The following is a 21,876-nucleotide window of genomic DNA, read 5'->3' on the forward strand; positions in this document are numbered from 1 at the left end:
GCAAATTTCTGGACTGAATGGTCAGAAATTTTGGGGCTTTTGTGTATTTGGAGGACAGATGCATTTAAACTGCTGATACAGTCACAGAACGACTGTTTTTGACAGAGATTTTGGCAAAATTTTGGGGCTTTTGATGTTTTAGTGCTGCTGAGCACTAATTGCACCTTGGGAAGCGTGCATCAGTGACAGTTTTTTTTTGACAGAGTACCCTTTGCACATTAATTGCAGACTTGTGTTTGCTGCAATTTCTGGAAATTTGCAGATTTCCAGCCCGTACTGCATTGACATTGCTCTATTACCTTTTGGGAAATAATGGCAAATCAGGGAGGAGATGTATTCACCTATGTGTCTAAGGAAGACCGATTGGATGGGAACAATTATTCCCTTTGGTCTTTCATGATGAAGAATGTATTAGTGGCCAAAAATTTGTGGGATTATGTCAGTGGAGAGGAAGCACGACCGGGAGTTGTGGCTCCCGCTACTCCTCCTCCAGGAGGACGTGCAAGAGGGCAACCTCAGCCCCCTCCACCTCACCCCGCTCAGCCACTTCCCCCAAGAACTGCAGCTCAGAAAACTTGGGATACACGGGATGCACAGGCTATGTCGCTGATTGCATTGGCAGTTCAGCGTTCTATCATTCCTCATATTCGTTCAGCAGCTTCTTCACAAGAAGCTTGGTTGATATTGGAGCAGATGTTTGCAGGAAAGAATGAGACTCGCATCTCTTTCTTGAAGAAAGAGCTAGAGACTCTAAAGATGAATGAGGGTGATTCTATGCAGGATCATCTCAACAAAATTCAGGACTTGCGGGAGCAACTCATGAATGTGGATGAGTACTACTCAGATGCGCAGCTGATTTCTACGACATTGAATTCACTGCCTCCCTCTTACTTGGCTTTTCATACTGCCTTGAACCTCACTATGAGGATTTCGAAAGAGCCCATCACTTTCATTCAGCTTGTCAGTTTGCTTCTAGAGGAGGAGCAAACTAGACGGAACAGTGGTGTGGATGGTATAGCCTCTGAGCAGGCTTTTATGTCAAGGCAGAAGGGTAAAAACAGCCAAGGGAAAAATGCTTCGCAGAGTTCTGGTAGTAGTAACACTTCACAGACAAGTCAGAAACAGGGGAGCACGCAAGCCAAGAAAGGAAAATGCCATTACTGCAAGAAGCCTGGCCACTACATCACTGAGTGCAGGAAGCGCATCGCCAAAGAAAAGAAGGAGGAGTCAGGGATGTCTGTTTCTGCAGCTCCTTCCACTGCTAGTGAGTCCGCGTCCTTTGTTGCAGACAGGGACTATTGTTTTTACACTTGCAGTTATGATGTCTCTTGGGCTGATAGAGCATTTAGCTCTACAGAGGATGCTGACACTTGGTTCTTTGACAGTGGTGCTTCACGGCATATCACATCTCGTAGAGATTTGTTTGCTTCTCTTGGTGCACCTCCCGTTGGGAAGTCTGTTCAGTGTGCTAATAATGCATCATACCCTGTTCGTGGTATTGTGGAGATTCAGCTTAGAGCCATTGATGGCTCTATTCTCCGCCTACAGGATGCTTTGTATGTGCCTGGCATTAAGAAGAATCTGCTTTCCATTTCTTCTATGGCACGTTGTGGTTTGCAGGTCACCTTTGATGATGACCGTTGCATGGTCCGTGACAAGGAACACATGACATTGGTCTTGACAGGTTCTCTGTGTCATGGGTTATATGAGTTGGATGCTCTTTCGGTAGATCAGTCTGCATATTTGACATCCACTCTTACTCCTGCTATGTTAGAGGCAGAGTTATGGCATGCTCGTTTGGGGCATGTAAACTATGGCAGCTTGATGCTATTACAGCGTACTCAGATGTTGGATGGATTACCTCTCTTGGAGAGACCTCCTGAGCATTTATGCGAGGGTTGCATTTTGGGGAAAATGCATCGTTTCTCTTTTCCCCGTGATGTTGCTTTTAGAGCAACAGCCAGATTGCAGCTTGTGCATTCGGATGTTTGTGGGCCCATGCAGACACAGTCATTGGGTGGTTGTTACTATTTTGTAACATTTATTGATGACTTTACACGTTTGTGCTGGGTCTACTGCTTGAAAAAGAAGTCAGAAGTGTATGATGCATTTTTGGCTTTCAGTGCACTTGTGGAAACTCAGTCTGGTTGCAAGATTAAGACTCTCCGTTCGGACCGAGGGGGGGAATACATGTCCTCTATGCTGAATTCTTATTTGCAGCAGAAGGGCATTATCCATCAGTACACTACTGCATATACTCCACAGCAGAATGGGGTAGCAGAGAGGAAAAATCGGTCACTCATGGAGATGGCCAGATGTATGCTGAAGGCAAAGAGTTTGCCTCATAGTTTTTGGATGGAAGCAGTCATGTGCGCTTGCCACATTTTGAACAGATGCCCTACCAAGGCCTTGAAAACCGTCACACCTTTTGAGGCTTGGCACAGCCGCAAACCTTCTGTTGGCCACTTCCGTACTTTTGGGTGTCTTGCATATGCCCATATTCCACAGGTACTTCGAAAGAAGTTGGACAACAAGGCTGTAAAATGCATCTTTATGGGATATAGCAGCGAAAGCAAAGGCTACAGACTCTATGATCCCGTGACCAAGAAGGTTTTTGTCAGCAAGGATGTTGTATTTGATGAAAAATCAGAATTATCCTTGGCTGGTTTTGATACATATCAGGCTGCCCGTGATGTCTTTGAAGGGCTGCTGCCCATCACATTTGGTGATTCAGCTGGTACTTCAGCAAATGAACCTAATGTTCAGCCAGCTGCTCCTATGGAACATGCAGTAAATCAGCACATTGCTGAAACTGAAATTCAGCAGGAACTTGTACACAGTCAGGAAGCAAGACAGGTGCCTAGATGGTACACGCAGACTATGAGAGATAGTCATTTGGAAACACCCTTGGCTGGTCGTACTCGAAGGCAAACTCGACTGCATGATTCAGCACATTCCATGGAGTTGGTTATGGCAGCATGTACTCATGATAATGAGGAGCCTGAATGTTTTGAGGATGCACGACATAGTGTGCATTGGATGGCAGCCATGCAAGCTGAATTGGATTCTATTCATAAGAATCATACTTGGGATTTGGTGTCTTTGCCAGTTGGCAAGCGTGCCATTGGTACGAAATGGGTCTACAAATTGAAAAGGAATGCAGATGGATCCATAGATAAGTACAAGGCACGGCTGGTAGCTAAAGGCTACGCACAGAAAAAGGGCATTGACTATGAGGAGACCTTTGCTCCTACCTCCCGTATGACGACCATTCGGTCTATGATTGCCTTGGCTGCACATTTTGGTTGGAAAGTGCATCAGCTGGATATAAAGACTGCATTCTTACATGGGGAACTTCAGGAAGAAGTGTATGTACAGCAGCCCATTGGTTTTGCAGTTGAAGGCTCAGAAAATTTAGTATGCAAGCTGAAAAAAGCTCTATATGGTTTGAAACAAGCTCCACGAGCTTGGTACGCAAAGATAGATGCCTTCTTGCTTAGTCAGGGGTTTGTAAACAGCCCATCTGAGTCTACCCTTTATGTACACAAAGAGGGGGGATCCATGCTGATTTTGTGTCTATATGTAGACGACCTTTTGCTCACTGGAACACGTGCTGATCAGATTTCAGCATTCAAAAATAATTTACAGCAAACTTTTGACATGTCTGACTTGGGTATTTTGCACTATTACTTGGGCATCCAGTTTGTACATGATGCTAGAGGCATTGGATTATGTCAGTCAAGGTACATTGGGCAACTTCTTGAGAAGTTTGGCTTACAGGATTGCAAGCCAGTTTGTACACCCATGGAACCTGGGCTCAAACTGTCATTACATGATGACAGTGATTTGTTTGATATCCATACTTATGCTCCAGCAGTGGGATGTCTCATCTATCTATGCCACACTCGGCCAGACATACAGTTTGCCGTTTCAGTTTTGAGCAGGTACATGCATCAGCCTCGTATGTCGCATTGGCAAGCTGTGAAGCGTGTGTTTCGTTACTTGCAGGGTACTAGAGCTCTTGGATTGCTTTATGCCAAGGGGGGACCACTGCAGTTACATGCTTACAGTGACTCTGATTGGGCTGGTGATTTTGATACTCGTCACTCCACTAGTGGCAATTGTTTCTTTCTTGGCTCGTCATGCATTTCTTGGCTTAGCAAGAAACAATCCACTGTTGCCACGTCGTCATGTGAAGCTGAGTACAAGGCAGCCTTCACTACTGCAGTTGAGTGCGTATGGCTTAGACGCTTACTTGCTGATTTGGATGTATCTGTTACGGAGCCTACTCCTTTATATACTGACAGTCAGAGTGCCATTGCAGTGGCACGGAACCCTGTGTTTCATGCTCGCACGAAACACATAGAGATTCACTACCACTTTGTCAGAGAGAGGCTACGTGCAGGTGATATCAGCCTTGTCTACTGTCCTACCACCAGCAATGTGGCAGACATCTTCACCAAAGCTCTTCCACGAGACAAATTTGAAGCATTTCGCGATGCTTTGAATTTGACGCCCTTTGGTGGCGGATGATCCTTGTACACTTGATCACTCTTCACTCCAGGGGGGTTTGTTGGGTATCTCACACACCTTACTTACGCCTACGCTCATATGGGAGTGTGCGGGTGATCACTAGGACACTGGGGCACTTTTTACTCTCGGTAGGAGAGGTTTTTTCCCCCAGATTATGTGTACTATTTTGTATGTGCTTGTGGTGCACACTTACGGGCACTTACTGTGTTCGGGTGTGAACAGCCCCTTATAACCCTAAGGTATAAGGGTTATCATTTGTACTTTCAGCTAACACTCTATTCAGTACTATTGCATTGGGTGTCGTGCTCAACTCTGTCTCTCACTCTCACACTGTCTACTGCACTTCAACTGCACCTCGATCCTCTCCCATCTGACAAAATAGGATGAACTGGAGAACCCGAAACTCAACCTCAGGAGAGAAGCCACTAGCTCCGTGCATCCATGCTGGAAGGAAGACAAAGGCCTCGTCACCAAGTCACAGCTAAACCTCCAAGATCCCGATCGAGATGGTACCTGAAGATCCTGGGTATCAATAGAAGAGATAATGGCTCGAAGACAACCACCCCAAGAAAGTAGAGGATGGGTGAAGAACTTCATGTGGAGAAGGTTCCCCCTCTGAGGTGGGAGGTGGAGGGACCCCTGCTGAAGTCAAAGAAGAAGTAGATGCCCCCTCTCGGGGCAAAGAAATGACATCCCCCTCTGAATCCCCCTCTAATGTAGATAGGGAATCCAAAAACTCATGGATCACGAACTCCGAAATGTCTAAGGATGAAGGAAGTGACGCCAGTCATGCCGAAGGTATTTGGGGTGGTGAACTCCCAGAGGTGGCCTCTCGAACCTGAGTAGGCAAGGGTGGGGCTCAGAATGAGCAAGAGGTGGGTGATAGTCGTTGTCTCTCAGTGGAGCAGACTGGGTAGTCGAAAAAGAGGAAGGAGTCGAGTAGCCATTTATTGTCTCTCAAAGGAGCGGACTATCGAGGAGACGGTATCCAACAATCACTATCTCGCGAGGGAGCGAACTACAAATCCGTAGGTCATGGAAGCCACACTACCTAAAAATAAGTGGGAGGAGACTATCGTTGGCATTGCAACAATCTCCAAGAGGTCGTGGCGCCTGTCGATCCTCCTTTTGCTAAAAAGGACTTAGTGCGCATCGGATGCATCTAATTGCCTTGAGCATAGTATTCTGATAGCCGATGCAGAACGATCTCTGTGGCCCAAAAAGGAGAGGTGGCACAAGGAGTGCCGAGTTGAAGACGCATATACTCCGAAGGAGTAGGGAGCGAAGGTCAAAGGCAGCAAGCAGCGGTGGTGTGTCTGGTGATGCCACAATAGGAGCACCCAGTGGTATGTCCATCTGCCTGTGGAGAAGTCATATCATCATTGGAGTGTTCACCTAGAAAAGAGAGGGAGGGTGGGAGAAGAGGAAAAGGATATCTCCCAATGATGCAGCGGAAGATGTGGGGTAGTCAAAAGAAGATGCCAAACCCGCAACCTATCTTTGCCTTCTCTAATGCAAAGGATCTTTGAAGCTCTCTGAACACCTCCGACTCTATTACCATGTCGAGAAAAACAAGGTGCCAGAGAGTCAATGGGTTTTGCAAAGGTGAAACACATAGTGTATACGGCAAACACTGAGAAAGAAAAGAAACTCAAAAGAACACGATGGTGATGCACTGAATCATGCTATAATGAGAAAAGCTGATACAATGGAGCCAAAGCTCAAAAAATAACTGCACTGTCTTGTCTGAATCAAGTGGTAGCACCTGTAGGGAATCTGCACAGTGAAGGGAGCGAAGCGTAGTCCTCCGACAGTTGGGATATCAAAGATGTGTGCTGAAGGTGAAGGGTAGTTGTTGAGGGAGCAAAGAGCAATCCTTTGATGCCGTCTGAGTGAAGGAGAGTGATCACAGCTACAATCGGTCTCCAAAGGATGTCAAACAATAGGACGACCACCAAAAAGCTTAAACGCCATGTGTAGAAGCCCAGTAGCTGCAAAACGTACCCTCCTGCAAGGTGTGGAGTGTCTATCAAAGCTGATCCAATGCCAAGGGAAGATCCAACCGCCAAACACAAGGTGCATAGCCAAAATAGATGACACCAGGTGTAGAAGGCTTAAGCCTGATGAGATGGAGCTGACACCAGCTGGGAGAAGTGACGCCAAGTATGAGGAAGGCTCTAGAAGGTGAAAACGCAACCAGGTGTGGCCTCTATCCACCAAACACAGATGCCAGAAGGTGTTAGCAGCTATTAGTCAGCTCATGGTGTGAGTCTGTGTGCAGAGGCTGGGCATTTTATGTAGCATTTTATGCAGTATTTTATGGCACATTTTTGTGGCCATTTATGATGTACTTTTAGCATTTATTGCTGGCCGACCAGCATTAAATGCTGGCCGACCTGCATTTTATGCTCCCCACTTTTGTGGCTATTTATAGGGCTCCTCCTCCACAGTCTTTTGTACTTCAGCCATCAGTGGAGATCCTTCTGGGAGAGAGGAGCCGGTGCTGAGGAGCCCACGCAACCAGTGACTCACCGTTGTATGCTGCTGTCTCGTGTTCGATATGGATTCCATTTCCCGAGCATACATCTGAGTTCTCATCTGTCTACTGTATTCATTCTTTCTTCTGTCTTGTGTTTCAGCATTTATTTCAGCATATTCTTTACGCTTCCATTGCTGCACCACTTCTGACATGGTATCAGAGCTCAGGCTGCAACCTATTTGTGCTGTGTTTTCTTGCTGATTTCAGGATTTACACCCTTCTTGCTGATCAGCCAGCTGTCCTTCCTGCTGGCGACTGCTGATTTGCTGCTGGCGACAGTGATTCAGCATTTGCGTTTTGCGTTTTTCTGGACAGATTTGCGTTTACTGCTGTTCCACTCTTTGCTGCCCGTGTTTCCTTCATCAAACTACTGGCAACAATCTTTAGCCCCTGTTTATTCAGTTTGCAGCCTGCGTTTTGCTGTTTACAGCATTATTTTTGCCTGTTTTTCTGATTATTCAGGCCGTTTTTGCTGGTTTTGGCAGTTTTTGACTGATTTTTTCACTTTGTGCAGCAGCTTTTGGCTTATTCTGGTCAGCCTTTGGGTTATATTGCATGTGAACTCACTATTTTTGGTGTTTTTGGTTGCGTTTTGGCTGTGCTCACTCTCCAAACGACCTTCTTTTCTTCTACTTCTCTTTTCTACCTCCTGTAGGACGTCTCCTGAAGTATGGCAAAAGTTGCAGCAGATGTACGAGGCACCTTCCACCATGCGGGCCGTCACACTTTATGGCCAGCTCCAGCAGATGAAGTTTGAGCCGAAAGATACTATTCAGTCTTTTCTTCTTCGTGTTACGCAGGTACAGGACCAGCTTCGGCACATGCAATCTGCTCTTCCCGAGGTCCATCTTGTCGGGACGGTTCTCTACAAGCTCCCCCCGGAGTTTGATGGAGTGGCCAATGCTTTGCGGGTGCAGACATCATCGACTCCTGTCAGTTTTACACATATGACCTCGATGCTTCTTGAGCATGAGGCATCCTTGAGATTACAGGGGCGGCTTCCGGCACATTATGGAGGTGAGGCTTATGTAGCTTCAAAGAGGGGTGACGGGAAGAAGAAGTCAAAGGCCCAGTGTTACCACTGTGGCAAGAAGGGACATTTGCGAAAGGACTGCAAGAAGTTAGCGGCTTCCAAGAAGAAGGAGCAGAAGACGAAGCGGGATGCTGACTCTACCGATGAGTCCTCTCCTTCTTCAGACTCCGACTCCGATCCTCCGACCAAGGGGAAGTCCAAGGCGCGGAAGGGATCCTCTTCTTCGGATCGCGGGAAGGGCTTGGTTGCCCCTTCCTCGGCTGCTTTCTAGTGGTGGTGATGAGGTCATCCCTCACGACTCTCTTATGCCAGAGAGGGAGTGTGAGCGGGTGTTGGTGGGGCTGCAGTGCCTCATCTATATTTTGATATCGATGCACAGGATCCAGAGAGGGATGTCCCTGACGCATCGACGGTATCTGGCAGTGAAATCCTAGAGACTGGAGTTGATTTCTGGGTTCTTGATGAGCTGTTCTTCTTGACAGAGAGCGAGAGGCTTTCGTCTGGAGCTCACAAGAGGGGACACTTTGGTGGTTTGGCCAAAGGCGGGGAATCCATGGTCACATGTTCAGAGACATGTTTGGCAGATTGGCTTTGTCTGTCCTGAGTGACATAGGTGACATTACACAGAGAGCTACTATGAGTCTTCTCTATTTTCAGGTGGTGTTGGTACGATCGACATCGACATCAAATACTCTCCGAGGCATCTTGGTGGTGGGCTGGCCACTCACCGCTTGGACATCCATGGTCCTTCTGGTGTTTCTTTGTTGTGTAGTTTATGATTCTCCATCATTGTACTATTTTATTGTATCAGATCCCACATGATCTGAGAGAGGGTGTTAGCAGATATTAGTCAGCTCATGGTGTGAGTCTATGTGCAGAGGCTGGGCATTTTATGTAGCATTTTATGCAGTATTTTATGGCACATTTTTGTGGCCATTTATGATGTACTTTTAGCATTTATTGCTGGCCGACCAGCATTAAATGCTGGCCGACCTGCATTTTATGCTCCCCACTTTTGTGGCTATTTATAGGGCTCCTCCTCCACAGTCTTTTGTACTTCAGCCATCAGTGGAGATCCTTCTGGGAGAGAGGAGCCGGTGCTGAGGAGCCCACGCAGCCAGTGACTCACCGTTGTATGCTGCTGTCTCGTGTTCGATATGGATTCCATTTCCCGAGCATACATCTGAGTTCTCATCTGTCTACTGTGTTCATTCTTTCTTCTATCTTGTGTTTCAGCATTTATTTCAGCATATTCTTTACGCTTCCATTGCTGCACCACTTCTGACAGAAGGGAGGAACACTGACGCCAAGGCTGATGTGATGACGCCAAGTGGAAACAGACCCAAAACGCAAGATAGGAGGGTCTGGATGATGACACCAGGTATGAGGATGATGACGCCAAGTATGAGGATGATGACACCAATAGTGTGGGAGCTGTTGCTAGGTGTGGAAGGCTGATGCATCCAGACGAAGAAGGAAGGAGCCACCAACTACCAACCTTGATATCCTCCAAAAGGGGTGTGGGGGAAATGGAGAGATTGGAGATGGAGTGGAGGGGTATCTGATGACAGGAGAGAGGTGAAGAATGAACAGTGAGTGTGGAAAATGTATGAAAAGGTAGCCTAAATAGGCCATCTTACTGAAGGTGATGAACTGAAGAAATGGTTTCTCAACGACCACCAATATTAGTGGCCAATAAATTGATCTAGGCCAAAATCTAACACCGAGTACCACCTAGTATACCTGTCAAGCATAACTTATTACTGTTGAGAATCAGAGTTTGCAACAGTAGAATGTGTGCACAAGAGGGAGAAGAGAGCTCAAGGTACAAGAATGAAATCTTGCTTACTAAGTTGCTTAGAGTACAACTTGGATACACTCTCTTACAAATGATAATGACCCATAGGCTGTTTATATAGCCCTTTGCCAGCTAGGGTTAGGGTTTCCCCTGCCCCTAGGGCTATTCACACTCATCTGCCCTTATACTCCCTTGCTTACAGTGGGTTTCTATGCCCATCTTCTAACACCCCCCTCAATGCCAAGGTGGCATTGGATTACAAGGCATGTAAGAGATTTCCCCCCTTTTTGGAATGCCTTTATAAATCAAGCTTACAAGGTTGTTTTAGGTAGATGATTTAAATAGTCAAAACAGTCGATCTTCAAATGAATTGGAGACATAGTTGGCCACCAATTCTTTGGGTATTTCAGGAGTGTTGGGGCATTTACTAGTGATATGCCCTGTCTTCTTGCATTTGTTACATTTCATATTCTCGGGATACTTCTTCCAGCAATTGTTTACAAGATGTCATTTTTTCTTACAGAAAGAACATTTAGTGAGAACTGTATGAATCAATACTTGTTCACGGGAATTTGAAGTTGCCTGACTGTTGCTGCTTTCTTTGTGATTTCTCTTTTCTTCATCCAAACAGGATTGAATGGTACTTGCCAAAGTAGAATCTAGAATGTTGGTGAGAGTGGTTACAAGAGTAGGAAACACCTGTTTTACAGCTTTTAGGAGAATAGCAATAGCATCTTCTTCAAGTATTGGAGCTTGTACAGAAGCAAGCTGTGCCATAAGTCCCTTCATATGAGAGATGAATTTTCCCAAATCTTCTCCTGAACGATATTCCAAGCTAAAGAATTCAATTTTAAGGAAGATTCTAGTATTTTTGCCAATGGCTCCATGGAGCTTTTCAAGCTCATCCCATTTTTCTTTAGCAGTGTTTAGTTGATCAACATGATGAATCAGGGATTCATCTAAGTGTAGCATTATGATTGCTTGAGCACATTGGTCATCCTCTATATCAATCATATTTGCAAAGTTTACAACTCTACTGCCTTGAATAAGAGGCCAATACCCTCTCTCCATCATTTTGTATTTTATAAGTACCTGCCATGGATGGAAATCCTTACCATCAAACTTTCGAATTTGAGGACGGACATCAGTATATGTTGTGGTCATTGGGAAGGTCTTACCACTTGTTAGGACAAGGGCAGTGTCTAGTCCCTTACAAACCTTTCACTGAATGCGGAAGCAAATTAGACAAGGTGAAGTCAAAGTTGCAATGAAGAGAAAGGCTGAAAATCATATAAGTGTAATATTTCAAAGTATGACTTTGGTGGTCCTTTCGTATGTGCAAGCTTCTTCCGTGTTTTAATAGTCTTTTTAGGTTTTAATGAAGTAAACCTAGACTGGACTTCAGGCTCCTCCTTGTGGTACGGCTTAGTGGATGAAGCTTGTGTTGGGCACGGTTTATCTATGATCTCAATGCTTGTTGCTGATGATTCCGAGGAGAGTATGATGACACTCATGCTATTGATTTCACTAACCAATATACTTGAGGCAAAGTCACTCACGGTATGCAATACACTTCTTGTGCATGATGGTCTATGTGTTAATTTTACACACAACCTTACAACAATATGTGAAGAGGAATAAAAAACTCATTGGGTTTTAATGAATGCCCAGCAAGCAATTAACCTGATGATTTATTATTAGTGTTAAAAAAGCACTATTGTTAAGCTTAGTGAAGTGCTTGAATGGAACCCGGTTAGAAGTTGGCTTCCCAATGCTTGGTGATGTCCATTGAGCATGCCCAAGAGCTTTAGACTCTGGAATAGGGTTCAGAGACTCTGCTTCAATGATTAGAATTACTGTTAATGAAGCTCAGAGTGAAAAAATGACAAAATGTCAAGCTTGGAGCTTGTTGGCTATGCCTGCCCAAAAAAACACAATTAGGGTTTGGCTTGTAGTAGCCAGCATAAGATGAATTTCTCAGAGCCCTCTTAGATGAGGATAGCCCACTTGGGAGGCTATCAAAGCCCCATGGTGGTGGCTGAGATTGCGCCGCCTGCTGCCCGCGCCATGCCAGAAGATGCCACGCTGTCAGAAACTATGCCATTCCTGGGATCTTGACAATGCTGGCCTCATACGTGGACAATGTCAGGGTTTGAACTGACGAGGAGCTGCGCCCTGATGTGGGGAAAAGATCTCCAGAAGAAAGCTCAGGCTAATATGGCCTCCTTTGTCCTCCTCAAGTCCTCCAATGGAGGTAGGTTGCAGGCAGCTATGGAGGAAAGAAGGATAGGATGAAGAAAATGACAGCTCATGTGCACTTAGTGATAACTGATGCTCAGGGAAGCTGAGGAGATCAGAGATGGCTCCGATACCATGTTGAGAATCAGAGTTTGCAACAGTAGAATGTGTGCACAAGAGGGAGAAGAGAGCTCAAGGTACAAGAATGAAATCTTGCTTACTAAGTTGATTAGAGTACAACTTGGGTACACTCTCTCACAAATGATAGTGACCCATAGGCTGTTTATATAGCCCTTTGCCAGCTAGGGTTAGGGTTTCCCCTGCCCCTAGGGCTATTCACACTCATCTGCCCTTATACTCCCTTGCTTACAGTGGGTTTCTATGCCCATCTTCTAACAATTACAACTTTTGCCTTTAGCACCAACTGATATCTCGGAGTCCTAGGTCCCACACTATGAAATAATTGACTTGCGCCTCACATGTGCGAGTCACATTAGCACATTTGATTAACTTTTAATCAAATGCTAAGCAAAGCAATAAAATTTCATGTCCTTGTGACACAAGACAAAGAATCCACCTCGAGTGAGCTCGCTTGATTTTGTGCGAAGCAAGGAATTCATCAAGAGGTCTTAAACACCAATACTCCACAAGAGAATGGTATCTTGGAGCAAAAGAATAAGATAGTGTTCAAGATGGCAAGGACTATGTTGAAGCATCGATAGATAACTCAAGTGCTATAGACAGAGGTAGTAGCCACAATTGTTTGTATCCTTAATAGATCACCCACGTCAAGAGTTCCAAGCATGACCACATTTAAGGCGTACCTTGGTACAAAGCCTAATGTTTCATATTTCAAGATCTTTGGGTATGATGCATGTGTACATATCCCAAAGAAGTCTAACAAGACGAATCCAAAGTCTATTAAACAAGTGTTCGTGGGTTATAATTGCCAACAATGGAATACCGCGTCTATGGTCCAAATTTCCAAGATGTCTTCACTAGTCAAGATGTTAGTTTGTAGAGCTTCGAGCCATAGAGGAAGGTGAGACTTAATGCTTCAAGATCTAAGTGATAGTGATCATCGCGGCTAATATAGGAGGAGCCATTAGAATCTTAGACTATTGAGCAAGAGATTGCTTCTTCACTACTAGATACCTTGCCAATGCAGCTAATCAAGAAACGTCATCAAAGACTAAGGAGCAGGGGCAATTTCGCCTCCTTCCTTATGGGTTCGTCGAAACTTCCCTAATGCAAGCATTGAGGGTATCCCCAAGGAGTGGGAGTGGCAAGAAGGGCCACAACGTTCTTGTCATAACCAAGCACATACAAGAGAGCTCCTACACACTAATTATGGGCTGATAACCCATGCCATGGCAAACAAGAAACCCACATCGGTTGGAGAGGCATTGAAATATGTCCATTGGTATAAGGCCATGGAACAAGAGTTGGAGACTCTAGAGCAGAATGGTACTTCGGTGTTAGTGCCTAGGCTTATTTATCACAAGGTGATGTTGGGGGTTAAAGGCCGTTTGTGCCTAGTCGCCTATATTTATCTTGTACTTAAGTGCCCACACACCTGTACAATACAAGTGGTAGCCGCCCATCATTGTCATCTTTATTCTTTATTCTTTACTATTATAGAATAATAAAGGGAAGGCAAGTCACACATTGTGACTATTGGAGTGCCCACATATCGATATTGCTCTCTTGAGGTCAAACCTCCATAGACATAGCTCTTGCTTCCACTTATGCTCTTACTCTTGCTTGTGCTCTTCTCACTCTCACTCCTCACCCCTTTCAGCAGGTATCAGAGCAAGCATTTGAGGAGCTTTAGCCATTCTACTTCAACCTAGGAGACAAAGCTTCGACTGAGCTTCCATAGCAGCCATTTCTTCATCCGTTTGAGGTACGCATCAGCTCCCCACCTTCTCCAACTTCTTTCCCAACTCCAAGAAGGCATTTAGCCATTGCCAACAAGTGACCTCTAAAGGTCAAGAGTAACAAGGCAAGCCCCAAGATAGCAGCGCGAAAATTGTGGTGCAATTTACAAGGCTTCCTTACATTGACTACATCAACTTGTTAATGTTGAGCCATTAAAATGCAAATGCCTAAAGTCAGAAGATATGGATATTGATGTTTGGGAGGAGCTTGATGTGTTATGCAAGTCCCCTATCATTTTGTATTTGTCTAAGTAAGTAAACTTTAATATCATTGAGACTACTAGTGGAGCATGGCAATAACGGGAGAAAATATGTGATCTTTATGATAAGCAAAGCCTTGCTTTACAATTACACTGGCTCCAGAAGCTTGTGGACCTTTGTATGAAGGAAGACACTCCTATGTCTCCTCATCTAAATGAGTTTCACTCTATTTACAGCCAGCTTACATTGCAGAAGATCATCTTTGATGATAATATCAAGTTTTTGCTTGTCACTCTTCCTGAGTTATGGGATACATTCTATACTTTCATTAGCACTAATGTTTTTGAGGATGGTTTTAAATGCTCAAATGTAGAGGGAGCTTTACTCACTAAGAAAGTGAACAGGAAGAATATGGATGCAGCCCACGCCTCTCATGCTTTGATAGTTAGAGGTGGGAATGATACAAGAGGCAATTAGGACTGCCATGGTAGAGACCCACAGCAAAATAGATCTAAGTCTAGAGCTCGTGGGCAAGATCATAGTAAATCCCACAGCCCCAAGTCTTCTCTTACATGTCGTTATTGTAGGTAGCACGGACATATACAACCACAATGGCAAAAGATGGGCTAGGATAGGCATGAGAAAGGCAAAGGAAAAATGCAAGATAATACTAAGCCATCTGATGATTAGCATATTACTAAATCCACTATCAAGATTGAGGAGATTAATGCATTGGAATACAATTCAGATGATTATATCTTGGTTGCTTCTTCACTTGGTGCCATGCAGTTAACTAAAGATCAATCTTCATTCTCTCAGTGTTAGTTACTTAATTTGGGGACTTCCTTTCATGTCCTCACATCGCAATCAGTTCTATACTTACCATATCATTTCTGATTCAATATACCTAGGAGATGATCACGTATGTGATATTGTTGGCATCGGTGATGTACATTTGTAGTTTCCTACTAGTACTTCTCTTGTTCTCCATGATGTACTCCATGTAGTCGAGCAAGCCTCGAGATGCATGAACAAAGCGCATAGGGATCCAATACCATTTCATCCGAGAGATCTTGGATGATACTGTCACTACAAAGTACTGCAAGACAGAAGACAATTCAGTAGATCTCTTCACAAAGCTCTTCATCACACCATTCTACATTAAAACTCCAAATCCCCGAGCCTCATGCTGCGTCCAAAATCTACAAGGGGGTGTTAGAGGTCACCGGCCAAGCTAGGGAGACCCCCATATGTCAATCTGTCAAAAGTGGATGCAGTGATGGAAGCATGGAAAACTATTGTAATAGACTACTAAACAAAAGAGACAAAGAAAAGAGAAAGAGAAACACTGCAAAAGAAAAGAACACTTCACAAGGAACTCGAAAGCAAAGAGACACTCAAGAAATGGAATCCATATACCAAGATATGAGACACTACAGAACCAATGTGAGTCACTAGGCTGTGAAGGCACGGACACCTGCTCCTCTCCCTCCACCAAAACCAATCAGGTGATGAATGATCAATGAATGTGGAGGAGAAGCCTGAATAAACAGGCAAAAATAATGCCATAAATCATGTCAAGTCGGCCGGCATTTAATGCTGGTTGGCCAATAATAAATGCTAAAATGACCGTCATAAAATGCCAAGAAAATGCCTAAATAATCAAGACAATATCCTGGTGCCCTAGCCCACTGACATTCACAAACTCAACCATGAACTAACATATCTGCTAACACAATCTAGGCAAACTACACCCAATTGGCCTATTTTTCTAGCTGACCTACGACATTTTCTCTCCCCACTTTTGCCTATTTACAGGCATTGTCCATCAAGTGGTCATGATCATGGTTATACTTGAGAGTTGAGGATTTCTAGCTGAGTACATACATGCATTTCCCATAGCGCATACATGCATAGCCCATATTGGATCTGCCATACCATTTCTTCACAATGCACACTTAGATCCAAGACTCTAGGAAACTCTATATCCACACAACCCCTAGGTAGCTCTATCCACATACCCATATTGCTATGGATTGGTGGTACCGGACGCTAGCTCTTGCGGTAGAGGCTTGGTCCATTTGCTACTAATTCCACGGCTCAATCCAAACCAACTACACCCAGTTGGCCTATTTTTCTAGCTGACCTATAACATTCTCTCCCCACTTTTTCCTATTTATAGGCATTGTCCATCAAGTGGTCACAATCATGGTTGTACTTGAGAGTTGAGGATTTCTAGCTGAGCCCATGCATGCATAGCCCATAGTGCATACATGTATGGCCCATATTGGGTCTACCATACCATTTTTTCACAATGCACACTTAGACTCAAGACTCTAGGAAACTCTATATCCACACAACCCCTAGGTAGCTCTATCCACACACTCATATTGCTATGGATTGGTGGTATGGGACGCTAGCTCGTGGTAGAGGCTCGGTCTATTTGTTGCTAATTCCAAGACTCGAGTCAAGGGTGAACCCATATTGGGTTTATGGCTAGGAGGTGAGCACATTGTCAATTTTGTTATGCTTGATTATGTGCCTATATGGCTTTTGTTATGCCACGTGTCCGAATGGATCCTACCACGCCATTACAAAGATGGATGATGAAAGTTGTGTTGAGAAACCAAGTCATTCAATACATCTCTCTCCTTCATTCCATTTGGGCTCCATTTACAGCCCCAAGAAGGCTTTATTCGGATCATTATTTAGTGTCAGGGCACCACTCAAGAGAGCCAAGGCATCACTTGAGAGACTTCAGTGGGTGCCACTCGAGGAGTTGGGGCACCACTTGAGACAGTCTATGCCTATAAATACGGCACCGACATCCCATATTCTTCATTCCACACATTCATTCCTTCTGACACTCTATCACTCTCTTCCATATTCTTCTCTCCTTTCTCCATCCTCTCCATTGCCGTTCACACCCCGCAAGGACACTATGATTCATGGCTTTTGCATCCATCTCCACCTAGCATTTTGCAGCCTTCATCATCTGGTGTCAACCCTCCTCACTTGGCGTCATCATCAGGCTCGCATTGGCAACAGTTTCAGGCCATCTACAGCAGGTTATGCCCTCTTTATCATCCCTACATCAAATACCTTCGTTTTTGTATTTTCTTCACTCTTGAAGGGCTGCCCACTATCTGCAGCCACTTACACAGAGAGATCTTCATCAGATATTCGTGTTTTCTTCTCCAGCTGGCTGCCCAAGAATCACCTTGATAGCTGCCATCATCTCAAAGAGATTTCAGCATTTCCTTCATCTAGGACTACATTTCGCTCCCTTCACTGTGCAAATTCCCTTCAAATGCTGCCGCTTGATCACACAAGATAGTGCAGTCATCTTTAGAGCTTCAGCTCTATTGTATTAGCTTGATTCACTTAGCATGATTCAACGATTCATCATTCATCATCATCTTCTTCTGTGTTTTCTCTAAGTTTCTTCTTCTCTCAATGTTTGCCATATAGTCTATTTTTCTTCCCACAAACCCTACTCTCTCTCTCTTATGGTATGAGTGCATTCCGTTCCGTCACACTATTTTGACATAGTATCAAAACATACCTTATTTTGACAAGTTGAATGAGAAGTCAATAAATAAACCGAGTGTGCAAGGTGTGATACAATGGATGCTCAAGGAACAGAGGACTATCCAACAACCACTGAAATAGGCCCAAAGAGCCACCAATACTCAATGTCAGGTGTTGAAGAAGAAGATATGGCTGCACAATGATAACAAAACTATGCAATATAGCAATTCCAAGGCTAGAGGAGGGTCACATGCTTTGAAACAGAGCAGCAAACAGGGGTGGATGAATGTAGCAACAAGATGAAATTGGCAATGACAATTATTCCCTTTTAATGAGCATTCTCGGCCAATCGTTATACCAAAGTTCTAGAAAACCATTTTGAACGAATTCAATTGAGGAATTTATTTTGGGGCTGCTGAAAAAAAGAGTTTAACTCGAAGTCCAATGCCAAGTAGCTTAACATTCTATCTCCATATGGACAAAGAATCCAATAGATGAGAGATCTTTAAGGCAAACTCAAGGCATTTATAGAGGTTCCAAGAGAAGAGCTTTATAGCTATTTGAAATATTGGCACCACCATTTAGTGGAGGACTCACATTGACTGGCATTTTAGCCCACCAAATTGGCTTTCTATTCAGCCCATTGTAAAGCACGTCTCCCCTTGAGAGTGGCCAACCTAGATAAATTCTGTGTTTTCTACTAGACATTTCATCTTTATCTCAAACAAGAAGATGATTCAGAGAATAGGCCACCCATGCACTACTCTCACTTTTTTAAGTCTATGAGGATGTCACCAGCCAAGACAACATGGCCAAGATACAACTGGTCCTGCCCTAAAACTATAAACTATAAACTATAAAATATAAAATATAAAATCTAATCACACTTTGGATTGTTTTTAATACAACATTTCTCACCTAAATAAGAGTACAATGAGGCGAAGTGTTGCACTTGTTTGTCTAATGATCTCTGTAAAACAAATATGCTATCAAGAAGCATTACAGTCCACTATCCTAGATACAAACAAAATTGAGGGTTCATAATATATTTAAGAGTGGTACTACAAAAGATAAAAGCTGATAGCATCCATACCCACTTCAAAAGGCCATTTTCAAGGCATCCCTAGAAGCAATCCTGCCTATATCTGAACCAAAGGTCAACCTTGTACAGCAATTTGCACCACATGATCTAACCATGAGATCATCCATCATAGGTAACCCATATCTATTCTAAACAATTCCTTTATTAGCACCCTTGTAATCCACACAGAAGCGGATACTATTGTCATTACTTTTAGTTAGGAATGGAGAACCCCATGGTGGTCTACAAGCATCAACATGCAATTCATGATGGATTTGTTGGGTTTTATGTGGATTGGGAATCTATACCTTAAGTTTCATCGAGTTTACAATGTGTCTCAAATTTGAGTCTAGTAAAAACCTGAGGGATATCATCAAACGAAAGGGCCATTGCATAGCCATAGATCGCTATGACTTCCAAGGCCAAGTTCACAAGCAAGACAGACCAAACATATCAGCCGACTAGGTAGACTTACTGGCACAAAGCAAAGATCACAATTCCGATATCCAATGGCTAAAGAAAGGCAAAGCTAGCGAAACCTCTGGGCTTTAAAAAAGCCCAACACCTAAAATGCATCGCTGACCCATCACTCACAGACCTCCAACAGCTTGACTGCAGATGTCTTGAGGAACCCAGCATGGGAGGCCAAACCTGTAAGGATCCTTAATGGTGTCAATCACAAGTTTCCTGTTCTACATTCTTTAAGTGTACAGTTTGCATTGTCAAGCTTATCACTTTCAATTAAAAGATCCTTAATGTTGCCAATCACAAGTTTCTTTAACTACATTCTTACTTGTACAGTTTGCATTGCCATGCTTATCACTTTCAATTTTCATAAGCCATTCAATATTCGAAAGTGACTAAGACAAAACCAATCCCTTCACCCCTTGCAGAACATACCTTGGCTTCCTTGATGCATGAAGAATGTACCATCTCCAACTCCCTTGACTCTGCTGAAAGGTTGGAAAACTCCGTAGGCTCCAGCTTGATCAACACCCCGTCATTGGTAAGTGTATGAAGAACTATGAGTGGGAAGCAGCGGTCACTTGCTGGTGAAAATGAAGACACTCTGAATTCTTCTCCAGGCTTGAATGGCAGCCGTTTAGACAATGGAACAATGGCTACCGAGCCCAAGGACTTATCTCCACAGAAAAATCGAGTGACAATTCTGCCACTGTCCGCCATGATGATTGGTGCAGGGTCTACACTGATAGGAGTCCTCTTGAAAACCATGCATCAAAAATGAATGCAGACTGTTTTTTGGCAGTAAAAAGTATGATTGGACATGGTGACATAGTTCCAAGTGGTTCTAGGTTCAGAACATGGTAGCATCAATTCCTTTCAAGAAAAACCATGAATAATCAGTGCACACGAAGACCTCTTTCTCTCTCTCTCCTCTTTTGCGCATATTCTATTAGCTGATACTCATGAAATCCTTCCCTTCAGAAGGTTGCAAAACTCCAGCCATAGCTCCTTATCTTTCCATCTGAAGACCTGCCAGGTTCAAGGGTTCCTGACAGGGTTGTTAATGCGGGAGCCTGTAAAACAAGGTTTGGTCATTAAATTGGCATGCTTGGCAACAATCCACAAGTGTAGCTGAATGGCCAGTTTAAGTACACACACCTCCTTTCAAATGTCCAAGTAAGCTATTCACACATGAAGATTATCCAACAGAACCGCTTGCTTCTTCTTGGAGAGGTCAAAAAGAAGGCCTAGCAAGGCTCCGGAATCGTTATTCCGTCTCCTAAGTTTCAACAGTAACAGGCGTAATTAACAAGTGATGTCAGTATCATCGCACATTATTTGCGAGGCCTTGATGATGGTGTAGCAATCATAGCGGGGAGCTGAATGGCAGCAGACGCAGCTTATTCTTTTTTTAGCGTTTAAGTTTTAATGGCGATAAATTTCCATAAAAGGAGAGGGCAAGTTCTGTTAAAATGGTTCTTTTTTGTTCCAAAAAATCCACAAAAACAATCGCATCTTGGAAGGTTTTCGCTACGGGTGGATCTGTGCCGAAGCCGGGAAACCCTAAAAAGCGCAGAGCTGAGCAAGAAGAACCAGAGCCGAGGCAAACGCAAACCGCCGAAGGGAAAAAGATAGAAGGAAAGGGGGGAGATGATGGCGAAGGGAAGAAAGAACTGAACGAGTGTTCTTAATTTAGTTCAGAGGCAACAGGAGGATGGGTGTAAATAGTGACATGGGGGAGAAAAGAGGCAAAGGGGCAAATCAATCAAAAAACAGGGGGGTGTAAAGAATGGTGGCCCGTGGGGAGTCTCTCTAGGGTTGAGCCTATGCCTCCCTCCTACTACAAACCAACGCAGACCCACGGAAGGCTTTCATTAAAGCGTCTTCAAAATCCTTGCCAACACTCTTTTAATCATGTCTACTTATTTTCTTGTTTCAATAGATATTGAAGGTTGGGGCTTGGTCCCATGGCGAGTACATTATGGATAACTCTAGTTAGAGCTCAGCTATGCATAGGTCAATGTATTAAAGGTTGGGGCTTGGTCGCCACAAAGAGCACGCTATGGGGGAGTCACATAATGTGTATTAAAGGTTGGGGCTTGGTCCCCACAAAGAGCGCGCTATGGATGAGTCACATAGTCATTGCCGGCATAGGTCAATTAGCTTATGTGAGGTACTAGTTGCAAGCAACATGAATTGGGCCACGTATAAGTACAAATGCGTTAGCCACCAACTACACAAACACATCACAAGAGAGGGAATCTCTTCATCAAGGAGAGTTAAAGACTCATCTCACACAATGCTTTAGTGCCACACAAGCAAGTCATTTTAAGGAGATGAAGTCAAGTAAACTTCGCATGCGCTAAACTTTGACTCCATCAACTCGTATGAGTTATTTTTACCTACATGTGGCCCTTTCCTTAATTGCTTCTTCGAATAATGGCTTCCATCTTAAACCCTAGGAAAATAAGAGTGTGCTTCATCCCAAAGTTGCTCACTAGTTCCTTCCAACCCATG

At 44.0% G+C, this 21,876-nt stretch overlaps 1 protein-coding gene across 9 annotated transcripts in view; it reads right to left on the reverse strand.

The window, feature by feature from the left end:
- Positions 1-21,177, reverse strand: part of LOC148011569 (RNA polymerase II C-terminal domain phosphatase-like 1) — a 108,383-nt gene extending 87,206 nt beyond the window's left edge. For 5 of the 9 annotated variants that reach the window (XR_015689267.1, XR_015689265.1, XR_015689268.1 and 2 more), the window contains exons 1-2: positions 20,518-21,175; positions 19,795-20,432 (exon numbers count right to left, since the gene is read on the reverse strand). Coding sequence is in view for 5 of the 9 variants with exons in the window: in XM_087669932.1 (XP_087526058.1) it covers positions 19,795-20,127 (333 nt within the window). In the remaining 4 variants the exon portion in view is untranslated. Of the gene's footprint in view, positions 1-19,794; positions 20,433-20,517 lie in introns of all 9 variants that reach the window. The other 4 variants (XM_087669936.1, XM_087669934.1, XM_087669937.1 and 1 more) reach the window with 2 other exon arrangements.
- Positions 21,178-21,876: the final 699 nt, after the last annotated feature.

Source organism: Lygodium microphyllum, chromosome 28, assembly GCF_053477565.2.
Source record: "Lygodium microphyllum isolate KBCC chromosome 28, Lygodium_microphyllum_v1.1.10, whole genome shotgun sequence".
Lineage (NCBI taxonomy): Eukaryota > Viridiplantae > Streptophyta > Polypodiopsida > Schizaeales > Lygodiaceae > Lygodium > Lygodium microphyllum.